This window comes from Mus pahari, chromosome 5, assembly GCF_900095145.1.
Source record: "Mus pahari chromosome 5, PAHARI_EIJ_v1.1, whole genome shotgun sequence".
Classification (NCBI taxonomy): Eukaryota; Metazoa; Chordata; class Mammalia; order Rodentia; family Muridae; genus Mus; species Mus pahari.
The window spans coordinates 164,982,500-165,004,762 of record NC_034594.1 but is presented as its reverse complement, the minus strand read 5'-3'; the positions used below and the strand labels follow the sequence as shown (position 1 = coordinate 165,004,762).

Genomic DNA, 22,263 nt, shown 5'->3' with positions numbered 1-22,263 from the left:
GCAGCTGCCTTGTTTGTATGTTAGAGCGCAGGACATCAGCGCTATCTTGTAATGGCGAATGTGAGGGCGGCTCCCCACAGTTTTTCTTTTGAGACAATGTCTTGCTATGTGTCCCTCAAACATGGCAATCCTCCTGCCACAGCCTCCGAAGTTCTGAGGTTAGAGTTTACCCTAATTGAATGATTCCTCAAGGAGGTATCTATACCTCAAGGAGGCTGGGCAAAACTAAGGAGGGGAACACCATCTAGGAAGCCAAGGGAGAGTTAACATCCTTACTGGCCATGTCAAGGCCACCCATGCTCCTGACCATAACCTCTGACCCACTGCTTTGTAAGTAAACCTAATGGACTCCTTGGTTCCCCAGATTGAACTTCGGTGGAACTGTACCCTCATCTGCCATTAGGACCTTCGAAAATGCCTTGTTCCTTTCCCCAGAGAAAAGTCTTACAGCAGATAGGAAGGACAAATGTTGACATAAGGAATTTGCTTATATCTTCTGTGAAGGAAATCTTAAGAAAACTCTAGCCTGGACAAATGGCCCCAAGTTATGGGCAGCAGAATGGAGACCCATACTGGTGCTATGCTGGTACCTTCATACCAAAAAGGACCAGCAGTGTGCTAAAGACAGACAGACAGTATGTAAGGAAGATCAGTTTGTAGGGCCTGCCAGTCTAACTTAGGTTCTCAGCTCAGGGGGAGTCAGTACTAAAAATTGATACAACCAGTACTCTGGCTTTATATTTTTTTCTTCCCAAATTTATTTTACATTCCCATGGTAGTTAGCAATAAATCTCCAAATTGAAAGACTTAGTTCATTTATTACAGCAGAAATATCTTAGAACACACTGTATCAGACACTGCTAAAGACCTGGCAATAAATCTAAGACAAACAGTTTTCACTTTCCAAGTTGGCAGTCAGTCAAGCAGGACATAGATGTGGAACAATTTACAAATGACACAGTTACTCTGAAAGTTTAAGATGCTACAGGAACATACAACTGAGAACTTAACTGTGGAGAGGAGATGAGATTCAACATCTGCCTTCACGGTTTATCTGTAGTGGTTCTTTTAACATTGGAGTTTGTCTGGAGTGCACAGTAAGGAAAAGGGGGAACTGAGGGAAATCCTCCTTGCTTCTGAGTCTTCAGATGAAGGCAAGGAAGAAGACAGCTGGAGAGTGAATGGGAGCATAGGGAAACATAGAGCTCCTGGGGACTTGGTATCTACTAAACCCAGTGAAAGCTTACAGAAGATGACGAGAGAAGACCCTGCATGCATGGGTGTGTGCTCCCAGCATTACGAAAAAGATGCAAGACAAGAAACTGGACTGCTTAGTTAGGACCACACAAAACCGTTCATCGTCCCAACATATTTGTCAATTTTTCATTACAGTCTCACCTAATAACTCAATCCATAGCCCTCAGAACATAGTTTTCAATGTTCTTTACCAGATCCTGTTGTCTGGCCATTCCTCATAGCCTGCTGACTTGTCACAGAAGGGAAAGGAAATATTCCACAGCTGCCTTCCCACTTTCTCTATAATGGGCTATTTTTAACTTTGAGCTTCCAGATGGAAGATCCACACATCAAGACTCCCTCACTTCACTTCACCAAATGATGCTACTCATTCCTCCAAAAAAGAATGAAGTCCTTAGCCTTGCATGGTTCCTGGTCTATAAAAGCCCAACTTTTAAACTTTTACCTAAACTTCTCTTTAAACATTTTTAATTAGCATACAAAGAGTTTTACTCTGACATGTTCATACTATGGCCATGTGTATAAAATTATACTTTGCTCTTATTCACAGAGACACCTGCCTTTCCTAAGTCACCCAGATTTCTCCTGGTCCTCCTTTTAATAATCTCTAAGAGAACTTTAAACCAAATCTTAAGCATCCTGAGTAAGTCTCACTGCCACCAAGATTAGGTTGAGCTGTGAGACTTTAAATGCATCCCAACTTTCAGTGGCTAGAAAAGCAAAAGGTGCTACCCTTAGTGTAAGGGCAGCAGACTGTACAGAGAGGCATATCCCTGCGACATGAAACAAATAGACACCAGTATTCAAGAGGATTGAGGCTATAACCAGAGAGACCCATCTTGATTTTCATCTAAGTCTTGGAATTCAAATTATGAGAAGGGACTGGAGCAGACACTCCGTGAGACATAACTGCACTGTTCTTCACTGTCTCCATTGCTCACAGCAAGTGATATAAGCAGGTTTGAGCCTTCCCCCAGAAGAGCACTATCCAGACCTTTACCATACGCAAAACCTCATTTTTCATAAATGGAAAAATCTGAATTTCAGGAAGACTCTTGGAAGTCTCTGAACAAGAACATCAATTTTGTTGTCAGAGCATATCACAGATGCCAGACTCCCTCCAGATGGCCTTTGAGAAGAAAATGAAGAAGAGGACAGTGTCTGCCCTGAGGCACATGGAATCATGGTTGCTCATCAACTTCACATACAAGATGGTGTGAGTGTTGACAAGGTATGTGGCTGATGACGATTCTCCCATGGAGTCCCTCCACTGATGACCATTCTTTCTCTCGTGGAATCCTTTGGCTTTCCATGTCACCATCTTCCCCTTTGATACTCACTTTATGAGCTTTTACTCCACACACAGGTTGGGTGACTTTCAGACCTTGGCACCATCTCTATTTAGATATCAAGACTGGTTGCTAGGCAACCAATCAGCTCCTCTCTTACTTCCTCCAGCAGGGAGCCAGCTGACTGTACTAGCAGAACAGGTCAAACAGAGCTCAATTCAGATCAGATCAGTGTTCAAGGAACTTGGATGAAAGCAAGAAGGGGAAACCATGTGGTCTAAGAACAATGCAGAAGGGTCCTGTTCCAGGCAGTTTTGTCTTATACAAATAGAGGAAAATAATCAGTCAGAGTTTTAAGGCCAAATGCAATTTTGGGCATCATTCCAAACCTTTTCTATTTACAAGTGATGCATCTCATGCCCTCCAGTTAAACAATCTGTCTAAAGTCAGATGGAAACACATCTGCAGCTAGAGTTCTGGTGTCTAAACTTCCGAAATCAGATCTCTCCTACACCAACCATGGAAGATCTAAAAGGAACCCCTCAGGGGATGATACCTTGATAAGTTAGAGGAACTTTTAAAACTAGGCATATTTGGAAAGTCTCAGACTTCTAATGAGGTTATAGAAAGGAGATTTAAAAGTTGACTAATTCTGAATTTAAAAAATCCTTATGTACAATATAAAAATGAGAGGAGAGAAGAGGACACACACACACGGCAGTCTGGGTCACTGGGCAGGCAGGGCTGGCGGCAGCTGCATGCTGGGGGCAGGCTGCATGGGCTGCCAGCTCTCCTGGGTTTGAAGGATGCGGTACAGCTGCTTGAGCTGAGCAACGATGTTATCTTTGATGTCTGGAGTGGAGATCTGCAGGCGAACGCTGCCACTGTCAAAGGACCGGGTAAAATCACCAGAAAACATCTCATAGATCATGCGAGCCACCACTGGAATGACCTGTTCAGGCAAGAGCACACAAGTTTCCACTGAAGAACAGGCATTTTTAAGTAGCAGGAGAGGCCCCAACATTGATGAAGAAGCTCTGAGGCCCTGAGAACCACTCAGCCTCCCCACCCACATCTAGATACTAGTGAACGACTATGTCTTCACTAGTCAAGGTTCACCTTAGACATTGGTTAATTCAAGGAAAGAAACCGGGATGTAGCATCTCATTCCACATGCCTAACTAGGTGTCAGCTTACTAAGCAAAACTGTGACTCAAGAGGCATCCACTGCCTATCTTGGTGTATAAGTCCACACACAACCCTAAGTAGACTTGCAACCATCCCCAGAACACAGTTACATCTTACAAATACGGCCAAAATGTTTTATAAGAAGAGATGGAAAATGTTACTTCTCATAAGGTCTTAGCAAGACCCTAACAGCAGGAGAATGAAAGGTGAAATGTCCATTAAATTGTTCACCCATGTTAAGAATGTGGTATTGTACAACACAGTCCTACTGTGCAAAACTTAAGTCTGCTGCCTCACTGACGGCATTAAAATACACATAGGCCAGTGGATGCTTAACCAGGACTCATCCCAGACCAATGGGTAAACATCAGCAGAAAGAGTCGCTGTGATGGTCTGATCTCCTCACCTGGACCAAGATGAGTTTCCTCTCCAGGGGCTTTCCATCTGGCCACTCTTCCCCAAAGCATAAGTAGATCTCAAAAGGTGGCTGCTTCTCTATCTGTCCTTTCTGGTGGGCAATGAGCTCTGCAGAAGATGGAAAAGCACTCCTGGATTATTCTCTGTGTCAATCAGTGTTGCCTTCCATGTAGCCCAATACAATACCTACAATCCATGCATGGCTATTAATTTTAAATTAATTAAAATTAAATTACTCCTTGGTCATACCAGTCACATTTACATGTTCACCAGACACAGGTGACAGTGTTTACCAAACTGAACATCACAAAATACAACTTGTCTATCATTTCAGAGGGTTCTACTGGAAAATGGGGATATAGACCTGGGATTTGAAACACACTGCAGATTTATATCTCAATGATTTTTCTAAACCTGACTCCTTAAATTAACTACTCAAATATTTCCTGAAAGAAGAGGAGTTTGAGTTTTGCTATGATGAACAAGGTCACCTTCCAAAGTGAAAGATAATCTAACATTTGGAGAGAGAAGTACTAGCAAGACTGTTTTCTCTGTGCCCGGAGGAGCACATAACCAACCTCAAAACACCTTTCATGCAGATAGTTCTGGAGCTCAGCTCCCTTTGTGGCTGTCCGAGTCCTGGTCCTAGCTTAAAACCAAGGTTCTCTTTTCCCTTGACCTTTTGTTCCACCAGTAAAGCTTAGGTGGGGTGGGAGAGGAAGGAAGAAGAGGAGGAGGAAGAGGAAAGGGAGGAAGAGGAGGAGGAGCAGGAACAAGAGGAGGAGAAAGGAGAAAAGCCCTTTAGGGGACAGCTCCCAGTATCAATCTTCTAAAATCAGACTCACCACTCAGGAAGGTTTCCAGACAAAACAACTTGACCTTCTTCTGCCTCTCAATCAGGTTAGGAGCAGCAAGCGAGGGAGCACATGGCCCTGACCAGTACACTTTGCACTGGCACAGCCTGATGGCATAAATGGCATGTCCGCTGACCTCTAGGATCAGTCCCCTGTCCATGACATCCAATAGCTTACTGGTGAACAGCTTCTGCTTCTCGTTGGTGATATGCTCTGGACCTGGGAACTTGACCTGCTCCAGGCTGACAGGACCAAAGAGCTCCTCCTGGTCAGGCATGGGGCCCAGGTCCCCATAGAAGAGCCGGCAGCCCTGGGGGTTGCTCACCGTCATGGTTTGCCCATACTCCTTCCCACGATACTGAAATTTGATGTCCAAGTCAGTCACTACAAGGTGAGAGATGAAAGTGAGTCCTGCTGCTCTGCTTTGTCCATCCCTAAGACTCATGTGAGTCCACCAAGATCAAGCCATCATCTTTCAACCAGCTTTCAGGAAGGTCACTGCCATAGTTATCCTTCCTGCAATAAAGGGAGGTGTCAACATACCTCGGGGTAGTCGCACAGAAGGACAACCTTGCAGAAAAGCTTAAGGCCCAGATGTACTCTCTGCACAGTTGCCACATCCTTGGGGCTAGAATATAACTCCACATACTGATGGTCCTGGTATCCCAGGTCACACCATAGTAAAGATACATTGGCAACATCTGATGGGATGGCAAGACTGTCTCCCTCTAATATGGGTAACTGCTTGCCACATGTGTGCACTGAGAACATGTGTGATGAATGTGACCAAGGATCTATTTGATGTTGATTAATTTAAATTGATAATCACCTGTGGCTAGTGGCTACTCTATTGTGCAACATGGAAGGCTTTTACTGAATGAAGAGAGAATGGCCACACCTTCAGAGAATAGGCAACAGTGTCTGGTTTGTAGCTACATCTTCAGAGAATAGGCAACAGTGTCTGGTTTGTAGCCACATCTTCAGAGAATAGGCAACAGTGTCTGGTTTGCACTTCGCTTTTTTTTTTTTTTTCTGAGACAGGATCTCACATAACTCAAACTAAACCTAAACTCCCTGTGTAGCAAAGAATGGCCTTGAACTCCCAATCCTACCTCCAGTTCCGGAATGCTGGGATTATAGGTATATGAAACCTTACCCAGTTTTATTTAGTGCTAGGAATCAAAACCAGGGTTTTGTATCATAGGCAAGCATACTACCGACTGAGCTACACCCTTAGCCCTGCATCTCACTTTTTAAAGTAACTGGAGGAACAGGAAAAAATACCAAGCCACCCTTCTGAAAGCCTACATGCTAGTACACACCCCGAACCTGTTCTACACACGCTGTAAAAGGAGGCTCACTGAGAAGTACATTTTCACTCAACATGTCTCCCCTGACCCTAACAGGCCTTATCAAAGCTACTCAGCTTCTTGGACGAGATTTTAGGTTCATGTCCCATCATGTAGAGTGTGAAAAGGTGACAGGGGGAAAGAATTAATTCTTCATCAAGATAAACATGTACCTAATTCAGAGAGTCCCTAAAGTCCCTCAACATCAAGAGCCTTGGGTGACCAAATCCATGCCATGGCCTAGCACTTCCCTGTCTTAGAGCAGACCTTGTCACCAAATCCCCAAGAACGACAATAATTAACTTGTACCTCTTGCCAATCAGGACAGCTGAACAGATAAGAAGAGATGGGCAAACATTTCTGTACTTCCCTGGTAACTCATCTCACAGCTCGTAAGCAGATACAGAGAGTACATGTGCGGGACAGGTAGCTATTCTAGACTTTTCCAAAAATAAAATAAGGCAGACAAGGTCTGGGAGTGTGACTCAGTGGTGTTTGCCTAGCACACAAAAGGCTCTGGTCTGAGTCTCTGCACTTCAGGAAAAGAACAGAGAAGGAGGTAAGAGATAAGGAAAGAAAGGCCATGCCATAAGAGATGAAGCCCCAGCAATAAAAAGCAGGCTCGCTTACTGGGGAGAGAGCTGATCCACAGCTCTGGAGAACTGTAGAAGGGTTGTATGGGTGCCTGGGGTACTTCCATCTCCAGAGGTTCTGTTTTGGGCCACACTGATTCAGGACTGCAGTTGCCCACACTGCAGTTGCCCACACTGGCTGGCGCCATGGGAGAACCTAGAACAGAATAAAGTGAATGAGCAGTCAGGGCACAATATCATCTGGCCTGAGGCTCAGAGGACAAGCGAGGTAGCGATAGAGGAGTCACCGAACCATAACCTGATATGAACTCCCAGCCTAGCACAGCTCTCATGACTCATGACTCAGTGGCTACACAGCTCCTGATTCCCAGTCGTTTTATTTCTCCCACAAGCTCATTGCTTTAAAACCCTTTATTTACTAAAGATCAGATGGAAACAAGGTAACTTTCTCTGTAAATTGATTCAGACAGTGACTGAAAAGTACTCTGCTGGGGCCAGAGAGATGGCTCAGTGGTTAAGAGCACTGACTGCTTTTCCAGAGGTCCTGAGTTCAATTCCCAGGAACCACATGGTGGCTCACAACCATCTGAAGTGGATTCTGATGCCCTCTTCAGGTGTGTCTGAAGACAGGGAGAGTGTACTCACATACATAAAACAAATAAATAAAATCTTTAAACAACAAAAAAGAAAAAAGAAAGGTGCTCTGCTCTTTAATCAGTACATGGTAACTTAATCCCTTTATAAGGGGAGCACTGAAGTGTGTGCACATGGTGGAGGGGAGCACTACCCAGTGTATACCTGGTGACTCCATGTCTTCATAAGGGGAGCACTACACAGTGTGTAGTGACTGTACACAGTGACTCAATGTCTTCAAAAGGGAAGTACCACTGGCTCAGCCAACAGGCTTCAAGTGAGTGTCAATGTACAGATGTTCTAGTAAAACAAATGCATTTTACAATTATAAAGTCTTAAAGGGGAACTGGAGAGATAGCTCAGCAGGTAAAGAACTTGCTGCAAAGCCCGATAACCTGAGTTTAGTCCCCAGATCTACACAATAGAAGAAAAGTGACTCCTATACATTGTCCTCTGACCTCTACATGTGTGTGTGTCCCCACACACAATAAATAAAAATGCAACAAGATATTAACCTGTCTGAAAGGGGGGATGGAAAAGCAACTCAGTGGTTAGAACACTTGCTGCTCTTTCAGAGCATGTGTTCAATTTCCAGCACCACATGGCAGCTCACAACTGTAAGTCCAGTTCCAGAAGATCCCACCCCCTCTTCTGGCCTCCACAGGCACCAGGTGCACATGTGGTACACAGGCATGCAGTTAAAACACTGACATATATAAAACTTAAGGTAAAATTTTAAAAGAATGCCCAGAAAGCTAGCTAAATTTGTCTATATTGGTGAATGAAGTAGAAGGTTCCGTGACAGGATGCAAGGAAAGCCTTTCGGCTGATTTATCATTTTATTCTGTCATAAATTTTAAGCCACATCTATTCATTCAACCAGACCTAATTACAGCTTTTCAAAAGAGAATGAAAACCCTAGTCCTTGGCAGGCTTGATGGCACATGCCTATAATCCCAACACCTGGGAGGTTACGACAGAAGTGGCGCTTGATCCAAACCAATCTGAACCACGTATTCAAACAAAAGAAAAAGGAAAGGAAATCCCAACTCTACTTCCTGCCACCATTGGTGCTGGCTTACCCATGGCCCCTCCTAGGCCTCATCCCTTAGGCAGCTGTGCCTCTGTAATGCCTTCCTCTGCTGCCCACCACACCCAGCACTGAAATCACGGGAGCCAATGTTCTTTGACCCTTTGTGATAAATATGAAACCATCCTACATTTCTGTTGGTAGTGTATATTCTATAACTCTCTATTAGAGATTCAAGGTGGCCACAAACATAAACACAGCAGTAGTTTCAAATGGAAGCCAAGATACGGGAAATAAGTTATAGCTTTTCAAGGAGTGAAACAGAATGAGTGAGCCAACAATCTGGGGAAGGACTCATGTTTCCAACTCTTTTAACTGGTCTATTTGTTTTAATTTTTTGTTCTGTTCTGTTTTGTTTTGTTTTGTTTTGAGATAGGCTCTCACTAGACCAGGATGGCTTCAAGTTTGTCATGATCCCGTCCTTACCATGCAAATACAGTGGTTATCACACTCACCTCAGAGAGATGTCCAATTTAAAATTTCACTGAGAGAGCAGCATGTAGTAATACTGTCTAGATTAGAAAATCTCTACAAAGGGTGTCTTTTTTTAAAAGATATTTACTTTCATTAGTTTTTAATTGTGTGTATGTGTGTGGTCCCAAAGAGGCAGGGGACAGCAAATGCCCTGGACCCAGATGATTGTGAGCCACCCGAAATAGATTCTGCCAATCTCTCAAGCCCCCATGAAAGTTTTCCTTATCCATTACTTGTTTTCAAGGGTCCAAAAGGCACCTAAGAGCCTTTAACTCCAGCACTGGGAGGCAGAGGCAGGTAGATCCCTAAGTTCCACACCAGTTTGATCTACATGGCAAGTTTAGGCCAGGCAGGGAGCTATATAGTACTCTGACTCAGAAAAGAAAACAAACAAACAAACAAAAAAGTGACAAGAAGGAGAGGAGGCAGGAAGTGAAGAAGGGCTTGAGCAAACATTGTCATGTCCTGGTTCTAGGTGAAGTGCTAGAACCAGTGATGCCCAAACCCTAAGGCAGCACCGTGGTTGACTCAATTCTCTAGGAGGCAAACGTCATCTCATCTGACCCACAGCATGAAGTGTAAGGTGTGCTGGTGGTCAGTCGTGCTACTAGCTACGGGCAGATGTGATCAGAATACTTCAAGAGGGCAGTCCAGAGCACAGTTGGCATCCTTGGATGAGCATCTACAGACAGACACAGACCCTGATGCCACATGGAAGGTCCCAACCTCTCTAGCTCCTCTCTGCTGGAGAGCTGAATTCAAAAGTCCATTCAAGAGGGTGTTGCTACAAAGCTGCTATGAGGCTGCTAGGCGGGACTCGGGAAGGCCTAAGCCTGGAGGATACTCCCCCTAACATGCTGGGCTTTCTTACTCCTTCTGTGAAGTCCCTCACACTCCGCCATGTGGCTGACCACCACGCTTGCCATTGATAAAATACCAGCTCGACTCAAACAGCATGGCTTTCTCTCTTCCTCTTCTCCATCTTCTTCCTCCTGGCAGTTGTCAAGATTTACAGCTTACCTGTCCAGGGAGTTTTCTCTTAAATGCTAATAAAATTGTCAAAATCAAAACTGATAAAAGATTCTTATAGATAAACCCACCGGGGCCAAGTACCATCAGCTAGAATCAAGTTGTTCGTGGCACAGCTTCACAGCTTCAGCAGAGCGAATTCTATTAAGGACATAACTCAGAATTCATACCAGGAAAACTGTTGGGAGTTTAACTACAATTTATAAACAGGATATATCACTTATCTAAAGTAAATTCCCAAATTTATCATTCACCAGGAATGAATTATGCTTCTTCTATTTCTTTGAATTGGTTGTTCTCTAGAACCCTAGAGTACACCCTACTGCTTTGGAATAACTGAGGCATCAGGGGTCTTCTGCCTGTGACTTCAGCTTACTAACATGCCAGCATGGTGGCTGATGGGTCAGCAGTTCCAGAGCCAAAGTCAGTTACATCATCCTCATCCCTGTGGGTGACCAGTCACCCCACTCACCATTGATGTTCAGGAAGGGGAAGGTGTCCTGGATGGGGACGTGGTGCTGTGACTGCTCAAGCTCATCCTCCTCATCATCTTCATCCACATCATTATCTTTCTCATCCCAAGGAGCAGACCCTGTGGATCCTATCCGGGACACAGGAGCCCACAGAAGAGCAGTTTGTTTCACCGACATCTCAACAGCTGACCCATCACCCAGGCTAGGGCACCTCTGTATGTACCCACAAGCTTTAGCTAGTTCTAAATCCTTCTATAGAGTCTGTACTCAAGGTCTCTTATCTTGCCTTAGAAATCCCTACACATTACTATAGCTAAACAGTAGCTTTCTACACATGAGCATCTCTTTTAAGGGCTCCAGAATACTCAGTTTTGAGAGCCACATGTGAGGGAAGCACAACCCCTCCATTATGCCAAGGTCTGACTGAATGATAAGGCTAAATGTCTGGCTCTTCGTATTCATTACCCATTGAGGATTGGGTGGCAGGTCCTCACCAGAAGTACTCCACCAACTAAACTTACTTGACCCAACATTTATAGAGAACACAATAGCTTGCACGGGTCATGCCCACTGGTTCTACGCGTAACCGTTGAAAAGACAGAATGATGAGAGTTCACATCTTGAAATTGAAGAAACAAAGGCTCAATGTGCCCAATAACTCAATTCAAGTCTAACAGTAGTAGAGCGATAAGAGACAGGTTTGGAATGCAAACCCCCAGTTGTTACTCCTCCATCCCAAGAGAGGCTGTCTTCTACTAGAAGAACTATACCCTCATCTACCTTCTGCTTGAAGCACTCATTTTGTTACTCCTTATACCGTCTGCTCTCTGAGCTCTTCCTAGGCAAAGGCCTGATGTCAACCTGTCTCCTTAAGAGACCAACCCTGGGTTTGTCCAATCCTCAGGCCTCACCTGGGTTAATGACAGAGCCCTGGGGCTGGGGGATGTCACACACTTGATAGATCTTCACAGGATTCATGGGCACTTCCTTGGTGCCATCATACATCAAGTTGAACTCCCTGCTTTTGTTGAGAGCGCATCGGAGCTGAGCCTTCCATTTAGCTGGGTCAGGATCATCCACCCCCTCCTGGTACTTTCCAGTCTCCACAGCCCAAGCCTGAGGAATGAGACAGTGTGAGTGCTGACCGCTACGGAGAACTACCACCAAGCATGCACACACACTTGTACACACACCTCTGAGTGTTCCACCATCCCAACACCAATTTAGAGATTGCAGTGGATAATACTGACCTCAGGGCCAACAAAGGCAGGTCAAAGAGAAATCAAGCTGTGTGCAAACAAAGCTTTGAACGGAGCCTTGCTTCAGGCTTTAGCACCAGCACCTGTCCAGACAATGCTGAAGCTGAAGTCTGGGACGACACTGTACAGCAGGCTTTATGAAACCTTTTTCTCCTCTTCTCCATTCTCTTCCACCCTTGTTCTTCTTCCTTTTTCCTCGTCCCTCCTCCATCTGTTTTTCAAGGTTTTGTTTAAGATTTGATTTTTAAGTATGTCTATTTGGGAGTTAGGTATGTTAACGTGCATGTGTGTGCCCTCTGATGCCAGAACAGATTGCTTGAGCCTCCAGAGTTGGAATTCCAAGTGGTTGTGAGCTGTGCATCATAAGTGCTAGGAACTGACTCTGATATGCTGCCCCTAACCATGAGCCATCTCTCCTGCTCCTGTCTCATTATGTAACCCACACACTGGACTCAGCTCCAAATTCTCCTTCTATAACCTCCCCAATGATGAAAATGAAGTGTGCTCCACTCTGCCAGGCTTTCTTTTAAAACAAGAAAAGCTTACACAACAATAAGTACGACAAAAGGAAGTGAGACAATATAAAGACTTTCAGGAGCCAGATGTGGTACTGTAAACCTGTAATTCCAGCACTGAGGAGGCTGAAACAGGAGTTTGAAATTAACCTGGGCTACATAGTAAGTATAGTTTCAATAAAACAAAACAAAAATCCTCCAGGAAGCATGCTCTGACATCCAGCTTGTCCTAACCCCTACCTAAGGGTGGCAAGCTTTGACAAATTCACAAACATCTCTTCGCAGTTCTTCAAACGCCCCCTTTATTGGAAACCCCAGGCAGTGGCCTGGAGGCGTGGCCTGGGGCATAGCCTAAACTACTGTGAAGCTTCCTCTGATTTCCTAAGTAGGAAGTCAAAGTACCACTGCAGATAAGAGCAAGGAGATCATCCGCCCAGCCAGAAGCGAGGAACAGACCCGGCCCCTCAGGAGCGTCCCTGGGGGAGGGGCAGGCCAAGCGCTGCTTCCATGCCCTCTGATCACTCATCTTTCTTCATGTTCTCAGATGCAGATGAAGGAGACCTCATCTCCCAGAGGTCTGTTCCTCAAACAAGAACACACTAAACCGTTTAAATGTTTAACTTCATCGCATTTTAGTTAGTGTGTATAAGTGGGAATTGAATCTCTCCTTCTATACCACTTGAGTCCTGGGAATCGAACTCAGGTCATGAGGTGTAGGGACAACTGCTGAGCCATCTCAACAGCCCCACAGGAACCTTTCCAAGCTGTCAGGGCAGATTACTTATCCAAACATTTGCCATATAGAACGTTTTTTTTTCTTTTTGATTTTTCTGAGACAGGCTCTCACTATGTACCTCAGGCTGGCCTCAAAAATTCACAGCAACCCTCCTGCCTTAGCTTTCAGAATACTAAAACTTTAGACATACACCACCATGCCCAGGCACAGGCTTTTTCCTTAAGCTGAAGTGGAACTTTTGCACCCTCTTTTGAGATCCCTGGCCCGCCCCTCAATCCCGCCCTGCAGAGCAGCAGAGTTCAGTGTTAGCCAGGTCTTCTCTTCCAGCTCACATTCACTTCCTCGAACCACCTTCTCTGATTTGGTTTCCTCTGTGTGTTTTGCAGTCTAGGATGAAGAATACCAACCAAGTTGAGCTGCTCTGTGTGGGCTTAGCAGGCACCAGGGTGGCTAAGGCTGGCTCCATCCATAGATAGACTCAATTTCACTGCTCCTAGTACCTGAGATACAAACCTGCCATTACCTGGTGTACCTGCCTTCTGCCTCCCCTATCTCCCAGTGGTTTATCTGACCTTCTTTCTGTATTCACACTGGCTCTGACTCTATGCAGCTGACTCCAGAGGCAGATTCTGAAAGAAATCCTGCTCTTTCAACAGCACCGCTGGACTAACTGAGCCCCAGGCTAGCAGCAGCTTCCTGCTCACACCCAGCCATCTCATCAGTCAGTTCAGCTGATACAAAGAGGGCTACATTGTTTACAAGCACTGCTTCAGCATCAGGAAGGGAGGGCCCTGAGGTACCACGTGGGTCAACACCATACCATATAAACAAACTGTACTTGTTCAAACCTCTCCCAGAGCCTGGTCACCCGGAAGGCCCTATTTCCTAAAATGGCTCTTATTTCTTCTATATCTTTATAAGTACTTTAGAAATATCCAGCCGGGCGTGGTGGCACACGCCTTTAATCCCAGCACTCGGGAGGCAGAGGCAGGTGGATTTCTGAGTTCGAGGCCAGCCTGGTCTACAAAGTGAGTTCCAGGATAGCCAGGGCTATACAGAGAAACCCTGTCTCAAAAAAAAAAAAAAAAAAAAAGAAAAGAAAAAAAGAAAAGAAATATCTCCCCACACTTCACTTGATTTTCATGGCAATTCTAAAATGCAGACAGACCGGCTTTACCCTAAACTCCAGTTTAAGGAAAAAACGGAGGCCAGAGAGGTTGCCTGCTTTACTCAAGACCAACCCCAGAGTTGGTGGTTATAGAAATTGAGGTTGAAGAGTTCAGTTCCCACTCAGAATCATAAGGGGACAAACAGGACCAGAGACCCAGGATCAAACCTCGGAACTACCATTGATTGACAGGGGAAGTTACTCAGCCCCACTGATGGCTTCTAAATGTATAGCAAAGGGTAGGAGGAAGATCCTCCCCGCATGGTCATCTTGAGATTCAAGTGACACTGGGAAAACACAAGTCCACGCTGGTGCCTCCCTCATCTCTGTATCTCACCAAAACGTCACCAGAGTATACGACCTGTGACAGTACCCTGCCTTCTGCCACTCAAATGCTCCTCAGCAATCTGTAAACAGACATACCAATGCAAAGCTTTCCTCACACCCTCATGGAAGGGGCCTATAAGACCAGCCTCTTCCTGTGACCAATCAGATACTGCAACAGCACACTCAGACCCAGAGCAAGGCTGCAAGGGATGCGACCAGGCCTAAGCAAGCTTGTCCCTTTCTCGACGTCAGCTCCACCAGTGATAGGCACTGGTCTACAGATATTTCCCTTAACACTTTTATAACATCTATCCATAATATTAATACATTATTAATACTCATAGATTTAGTGTTTCATTTACATACTTTCAAAGTCTTCTCAGGCCAGTTTTCTCTCTGCCTCTCCCCTCTACACCAGAAATAGGTGGGAAATAGCCTGGTCAGCATGGCTTTCCTTAGAGCCCTGGACTCAACTTCTCCAACTCTCCCTGATCCTACAGTCAGTCATGACTGGACCACAGCTCAGCCTTTCAGCTTATAGGCAAAGTAAGAAATGACAAGCATCTTGGGCTGTGGGAACTAACTACTCCTGAGATGGAAGGGAGAAGTTGGTCTAAAGTGGAGAGGCAGCTCCTGAAATTATAACCACAATGAAACCCTAATATAACCACTGCCTACTTACTTCTGTCCGAAGTCAAGCTTTGGTTTCACTTAAATTTAGTAAAGTACTATGTGACTAAATCTTGTCTCCAGCAGACTACAATGAGGATCACAGAAGAATTACTTGTTATTTATGAAAACATAATTAAGGCTTGGGTTGTAGCTCAGTGGTAATGTGTACACTTTGCATGCATAAAGCCTTGGGCTTGATTTATCCTTAGAAATGAAAAAGAAAAGGTGAAAAAAATTCAGAAGAGTGGGAAGGATAAAGGGGAGAGGAGAAGGAAGGGGAAAGGCAGAAGAAAGACATTTAAAGAATAAAACTGTGAGTAGTTAAAAATGTTCACTGCTCTTGAAGAAAAGCAGAGTAACCTGGTTCCCAGCACACACGTCAGGTGTGCCAGGTAGTTCACAATCAACAGTAACTCCAGCTCCCAGGAATACAGTCTTCTAACTACTGAGGGTACCTGCTCACACGCACACACACACACACCCTCACCCCAGATCCACTTGGATATAAACTGAGTATCTTGCAACCAATGGAAATGTAAAGACCTCAGCCGAATAGACAGAGCTAGAGAAGAGTAATCACAATTTGGGCATCTTATCATATAGGTTCCACTACACCAGAATGCCAGAAGAGAGAAAGCAAACAAACACAGAATGGCCTCAGAGAACTGGAACAAAGTCAAACTCAGATGCCAGAAGGACGTTCTTTACCTTAAAAATGGTGTTTTCTTCCTCTTGTTGGGGGCTGTGCCGTGTGGCATGTTTCCAGGGGATCTGGAAGCGTTTGGAATCTCTATGTAGCCAGATGAGACCAGGGTAGAGGCCACTGTCCACCTGGGCCACCAGCCAGGGCTTCAGTCGGACTCTTCGAGGGTGGAGAGCCATGATCTAGGAGTAGGGAGAATGCAAGAGTGGAGCTAGCCACTGGGAACTTTCCCAGCCACTGTTCCCAGAACTGCGGCTACAGTTTCACTAGATTACAGCAAAGAAATTAAATATGGCAGTAAACTGTGCCAGTGAGAGGAGAAGGAAAGAAGTAAAAGGGTTCTTTTGATTCCTACTGCGAAGCCATTTATACTTCATGCTCCGGCCAAATCAGACTTATCATGCAAGCAGATCACATTTCTTCTATTTAAATCCTTAAGCAGAGAAATGAAAGGTGATGTCATTCTCGCTGGAGCGGAGCTTCCTCAGGGGTTCTGCAAGGCTAAGGCAACTGCTCTTTTCAATCTCGCCTCAGGAGAGAGAAGGCAAGTTTTGGAAACTTTGGGCCAGAAGCTAAACAAAGTATCTTTCCAAGAAAACAATGGTGAATGGTTACTTGAGAGAAGCAAGTGACCGGGCGGGCCCTGGTTCCAAAGTCCTCACTTGGGTGAGCAGGCAATCTTTCCACCAACCCATACAGCAAAAAGTGTCCCAGCTGATCTCCAGTGCCTGAGGTACAGCTTGAGAACACTTCCCCATTGTGAGCCTTGGAAAACTCTAAGAAGCCCTACAACAACCAAATTCTGTTGTCACAGCTAAGCCCTGCACAGCTAAGCCGGCCCCCTCACCTGGGTCTGTTTATCTCCCCACAGAGGCCAGAGGAAACCAACTGGTTCCAGGCGCCAGGCTGGGTAAAGTCTGCGATTGATTCTTCTCGAAACATGGTTGCTGCAGATAACATTCTACAGTGGCCAGCACTCACGGCTCAAAACAAAGGCCTGTGGATCCCGTGCCAGAGGCAAAGTCACTCTCTAGAACATGGTCTGCCTGGGGTATTGTGTTAGATTCTTTTGGATGAGATCAGGTGTGTTCAGGGTAGCACTGACACTACCGGGGGTTTTAGTGTTCTTGTTTTGTTTTTACTTAAGATAGAAATGAACACCTGGAAAAAAGTAAGTCATTCCACAAATATTTGTTCACCAGCAGCCGTGTGCCAAGCACTGTGTTAATTACAAACATTGTTCATGTTCTCAGCCTATGTCCATTCCTTCTTGAGGAAACCACACTGAGACTATAAGCCTCACAATAGCCTGAAAATGCTACCTTCTTCACTCCAGAAAGCCCTTACCAGGGTCCCAGTTCTGAAACGAAGCCAGTTGAGTCCGCTGAACTACCTTCAGAAAAGCTTAACCATGGGTGACCCCTAACATCACTTCTTTCCCTGGGCAGGTTCCACACAAACACAGGGAACTCAACCCAACTAAATTTCTGGCACTTTAAGAGCAAGGTAGGACCTGAGCCTTCTGACCCAATTACCAAGTCCAGCAACTGAAACCTTCCCCCTGGGAGCACAGCTTGCTGGGCAGGTGAACTGAGCATAGAGCATTCTAGAGCCCCTGCTCTTGGCCCTGGTTTGGGGTGCCTCACAGGGCCTCACATGGAGCCATTAAACCCAGGGAGGATGTGGTCACCAGATGAGAAGGGACTAGAAGGCAGGAGGACTGGAGATCAAGGTCAGACTGCACTACATGAGACCCTACCTTGAAAAGAAATATGGAAAAGGGATCTATACACCAACGGCAAGTGCTGCCTTCTCCTCCGAGGTCCTACTCTTTCTAGAAGAAGATGGGGCAAGAACAAGGGAGAAGACAGCAGACCTATTAGCCTAGCACTGGGCTAAGAACAGTCCCACTGCAGTCCTGAGAAGTCCTGACTCTGGGTTTGTCACTCATGAGAAATTCACCTCTTCTTGGACAATGCACCTGAGGGCTTATTACAGTTGATTCATGGCCATCAAGAACAAAATGAAGACAGTCATGACAGTAGTCTGCATTGGCAAGGCAAGGGGAAGAGCCACCCCGGTCACTGGTGACTAAGATCCGCACTCTGGATTCCCCATGTTCTCCCAAGATGGTGTCATACTTGTGTGGCTCCGCAGCCTGCCCTCCTCTATCTTACTTCCTTCTCTGCAACCCCCCTCTGCCTTCTAAAAGTCATCCAGGAGTTCTCCCATCTGCCATCTGAGATTCTTAGAACAGTTATCAGGGGAAGGGTAAAAACAGCCAAGATGGCAGAGAGGGAAAATGGTTTATTAAACCAAATCCTTGGGCTGTAAATCCCATAGCCATGGCTGTACAGCAGTATCTCCACTCCATAACACACAGAGACAAACCAGGGAAAATATTGCAAGGTACCATGATATCTGTAGTGCTTGCCCAGAACTACTTTGTACATTTCTCTCTCTCTCTCTCTCTCTCTCTCTCTCTCTCTCTCTCTCTCTCTCTCTCTCTCTCTCTCTCTCTCTCTCTCTCTCTCCCCCACATTTTCTTTCGATTCCCAATTATTTGAAACTGCGGCAGCATTTTTCTATACCACAAGACAGTGACACCTCTCAGGATGGATAGCAGTGCCATCCTCCACATCAATACAGGCTGTATAGTGTCACCTGTGTTATCCCACCCTCAGGACCCAAGATCCACATCAGCCCCATTTGACAGCTGAGTTAACTGAGGCACAGGGATAAGGTTAAGCGGCCTCTACCTTACTTCTGGGATGCACCAAACCTTGCCTTTGTGCCCTGCACTCTGAGCCTCCCCCATTCTACACATAAACCAACAAGGACCCCAGGAGGAGCCACCACACCGAGAGGAAGCGATTAAAGACACCTAAATCAGACCTTGCTAAACCTTCAGGCCACTGAAACTGTGCCCTGCCATCTCCAGCTGCCACCACATGAAAATGAAAGGTCTGTTTTCTCTGACAGGTAGGAACCATCCAGTGATAAGGCCACCACCCATCTTCTCACTGTGAGCAGAGGGCAGGGGCACTTTCAGGCTCCTGGGGCACTGTCTTCTCATCGCCTGTTCCAGGAGCGGATCCTAGACCTCGAGCTAGAAGGCTCTGGTGGTTTGGGCCAGGTCTCCAAGGCAGCTGTCGGGACTGCCCTAGTTTCCCATTCTTCCTGCGTGGAACTGAAATGCCAGCTCCATGGATTTTCGCCATGCCTCGGAGTAAATGCTGTGCTACTGCTCACATCCTCACACACCTCCTCCCTGTGGGTTTGGAGTTGGTGGATGACAAGGCCAAGCTGTAGGCCACTGTGCTGTCATGTGTGACACACAGATCTAACTAGCAACTTCACCAATCCCCGCGCAAGCACCTTCGCCCTCTCCCTTCCCTAGCTTCCATCTTGATACCCACCGAGATCAAACAGGGAAGGCTGGTGACCACTTTATCACCGAGTGAAACGGCAGCCCAGGCCTCCCTTCCAGGCAGGTATGGGAGGTTTTCTGCTCTCCGCACCGCCTCCAGCCCCTTCAGGCCAGGAGGGCCTCACCCGCAGAGCTGCCACGCCTGGCGCCACCCTCTCCAGCACCTAGCTTGGTTACCTGGAACTTCACAAACCTCCCAGGCCCAGTGTGAGCGGCCTATGACTGTGTTAAGACACTCGGAAAAAGGAAAACAAATCCGTCCATACCCTAGGTCATCTTCATCCCGATTTTCCCTAAACGGCCACTAGAACCCAGGGCCTCGGGGCCTGGGAAGTCCCCGCTGGGACACAGGAGCCAGACTCTGAGTAAACTAGTTAAAACCGGAGGGGCTAGGGTGGAAGGGATAGCTTCCTTCCATCCGATGGTGGAGCAGAAACGAGCTTTTTCTGCGGGAGGGGATCAGAAGGGGCCCGGTGCCATCCCAAAACTACTTAAAGAAGGGTGCCCAGCACCCAGCCTGGTGCAGGACACGGAACGCAAGCCAGCTCCCCCGCCCACATCAACTCCAATGGCCCCACCCGTCAGGTGTCTGTCCTCCCTCAGGTGGCTTGCCAACGCCGGCGTCCCCACCTGGCCTCAGTCCGTGCTCAGGAGCAGGTGCACAGGAGTCCACGCCGCCGCAGCACAGGAGCTCCCCCGACGGCTAGGTGCGGCTGGGAACCGCGGGCTCCTCTGCGGCCCGCACAGGCCCGCACCTGCCCACCTCGGTGCCCAGTGCTCAGAGCCTAGCCCGGGATGCCACAGCCCCTGCACGGTCTGGTCACGCCCTCCAGGTGTGGCCACATCCCCCGGAGTTCAGGATTGGTGCATTGCGAGAAATCTGATACTCTGCGTTCCTGGGCCGCCGGTCCCGCCCTGCCTCTTCGTCACCCTACGCCCCTGCCACCGAGTGAGGGAGCGGTCCCTGTGTGGGCCTCACCTTGCGGGTGTACGATCGTCCTGGGGACTGGGGGGGGGGGCGTGTTAGGAGGTCACGTCGAAATAGAAGAGCGTCGCCCCTCCCATAGTGACCCTGCGCAAGTGAGGGTTCTGAGACTGGGCCCCACAACTAGCTCAAGGACCTGCGTAGGTGGATTTGGCTTTGAGAAGCTACTCCAGGACTTGTCAATGCACCTTCCAGGACTGCCCGTGGACCCCGTGTTCTACCTTAAGTTCTCATCTATTCAAAGACGATCGCAATATCCACTGTTTCCATTCTCCATGAAGTGCTAGTTGAAAGCACAGACCCTGGAGCCAGCTGTGGCGTTCAAACCCCCACCCCACCCCACCCCGCCCCTGTCTTTATCAGACACTAGAGACGGAAGAAAGTTTTCTCAGCAACCTGAGCTTCCGTTTCTTTTCTATAGAGTGGGATTTCTAAATCAGCCTGCCTGGTAGATTATGTGGGCATTCAATATGTGTCTAAAGTACATAGCACTTTCGGTTATTATTGAAGTGAGGGTAGAATAGCCCACAATACCTTGCAGAGTAAGAGTGTCTTTTTTGCCACCTGGAGTTCATGTCCTGTGTGCCTTGACCACCCACCTTCCCTATCCATAGTTCAACTATGAAAGCAGCGTCCAGGCAGTGAGGCAAACCCCTCACCACCAAACACGGCTGTCACAAGGAGATGGAACATGGGCGAGGCACTTAGGAGGAAGACCGGGGGTGTAGCTCCTTTGTAGAGTGGTTCCCTAGTATATCAAGGCCCTGGGTCAGAACCTCCCCACTGCCATAAGAATAGCAGCAATGAGGGACGGCCACCACTCAGGAGACTGAGGTGGGAGGACCGAGCCCTCCTAACCTAATACTGTATAGAGTGAAGTTAGTGTTAGCTGTCATGTAGACAGCCAGAGGACAGGCCTCTGGACAATGGGGGTGGGGTGGGGTTGTGTTGATTAAGGTTAGCCTCTGAGAATGTCTTCAACTGAACTAATTGATGTGGGAAGACCCATCTTAATTGTAAGCAGAACCATTCACTGAGTAAAGACTGGAGAAGCTAAGCCAAGCTTTAGCGTGCGTGAATCTCTGTTCCCAGCTAAGGAAACCTGAAGCTCCTGGATATTGGAATACCAGGATTGACAGGCTGTATGCACTCCTGATTGCAGTCAGGAAAAGTTTTTCTCCCTCAAGTTTCTTTTTCTGGTGATTTTATCACAGTGGGAAGGAAAAAGAAGACAGTGAGTTTGAGGCTAGCCTGGGATCCATAGTGAGACCCCGTCTCAAAACAGTAAAAAAAAAAAAAAAAAAAAAAGATGATGATAAGGGAAAAATTGCGGATTGGTGTTGTGATCGACTGAGGAAGGGTCCCCCCTGGAGCCCCCCCCAGGACTAGAGTGCAGCTTTATTTGGGTGCTTAAAGAAGTGATGGAGTCAAAATGAGGTCATTGTGTTGGCTCTAATCCAATATGACTGCTGTTCTTATAAAAGAAGGAGAGTCATACACAGGCAGAATGCACAGAATGAATATGATTCAGAGATAAGGGAGAAGACGTCATTGAAACTCAAAAGCAGAGGCCCAGAATAGCTTCCTTCCTACAGTCCCCAGCTGAATAACAGCACTGTCCTTCTAAACGCCTGAATGACAGGACAGTAAGCCATCTGCCTGTGGTATCTGTTCTGGTGAACGTAGTAAGTTAATAGAAGTTGGCTGGAGAGTCCCTGGCTGGTGACATGTAGCTTCGCTCCTAGTCCCAGCTCAGTTTGGGATGTCACCGGGCAAAGGCTTGGGACAGCAAGGAGGCTCTGAAGCCTGACTCAGCCAGCCT

At 46.8% G+C, this 22,263-nt stretch overlaps 1 protein-coding gene across 2 annotated transcripts; it reads right to left on the bottom strand.

Annotated features, from left to right (window-relative positions):
* Nucleotides 1-734: 734 nt before the first annotated feature.
* On the bottom strand, nt 735-20,274 carry Irf6 (interferon regulatory factor 6). Of its 2 annotated transcripts, none has more exons than XM_021197871.1 (8): nt 20,087-20,274; nt 16,032-16,208; nt 11,558-11,762; nt 10,646-10,774; nt 6,985-7,143; nt 4,997-5,389; nt 4,141-4,259; nt 735-3,498 (listed from the first exon to the last, which is right to left on the bottom strand). In XM_021197871.1, exons 2-8 carry the CDS (start codon nt 16,203-16,205, stop codon nt 3,274-3,276), a joined length of 1,404 nt encoding a protein of 467 aa, XP_021053530.1. In that variant the 5' UTR covers nt 16,206-16,208; nt 20,087-20,274; the 3' UTR covers nt 735-3,273. The 2 variants fall into 2 exon arrangements, with proteins under 2 accessions (XP_021053530.1, XP_029394843.1); XM_029538983.1 differs by lacking the exon at nt 20,087-20,274 and adding an exon at nt 19,446-19,485 and having other exon boundaries at nt 799-3,498.
* Between the last annotated feature and the right edge of the window lie 1,989 nt (nt 20,275-22,263).

What these genes read in the sequence shown, in the direction of transcription:
- Irf6 (XM_021197871.1), bottom strand. Translation starts at nt 16,205, where the DNA reads ATGGCTCTCCACCCTCGAAGAGTCCGACTGAAGCCCTGGCTGGTGGCC. An exon ending in AAGAAAACACCATTTTTAAG is followed by an intron (nt 11,763 to 16,031) that starts GTAAAGAACGTC and finishes CTCATTCCTCAG; the next exon opens with GCTTGGGCTGTGGAGACTGG. An exon ending in CCCCTTCCTGAACATCAATG is followed by an intron (nt 7,144 to 10,645) that starts GTGAGTGGGGTG and finishes ATTCTGTTCTAG; the next exon opens with GTTCTCCCATGGCGCCAGCC.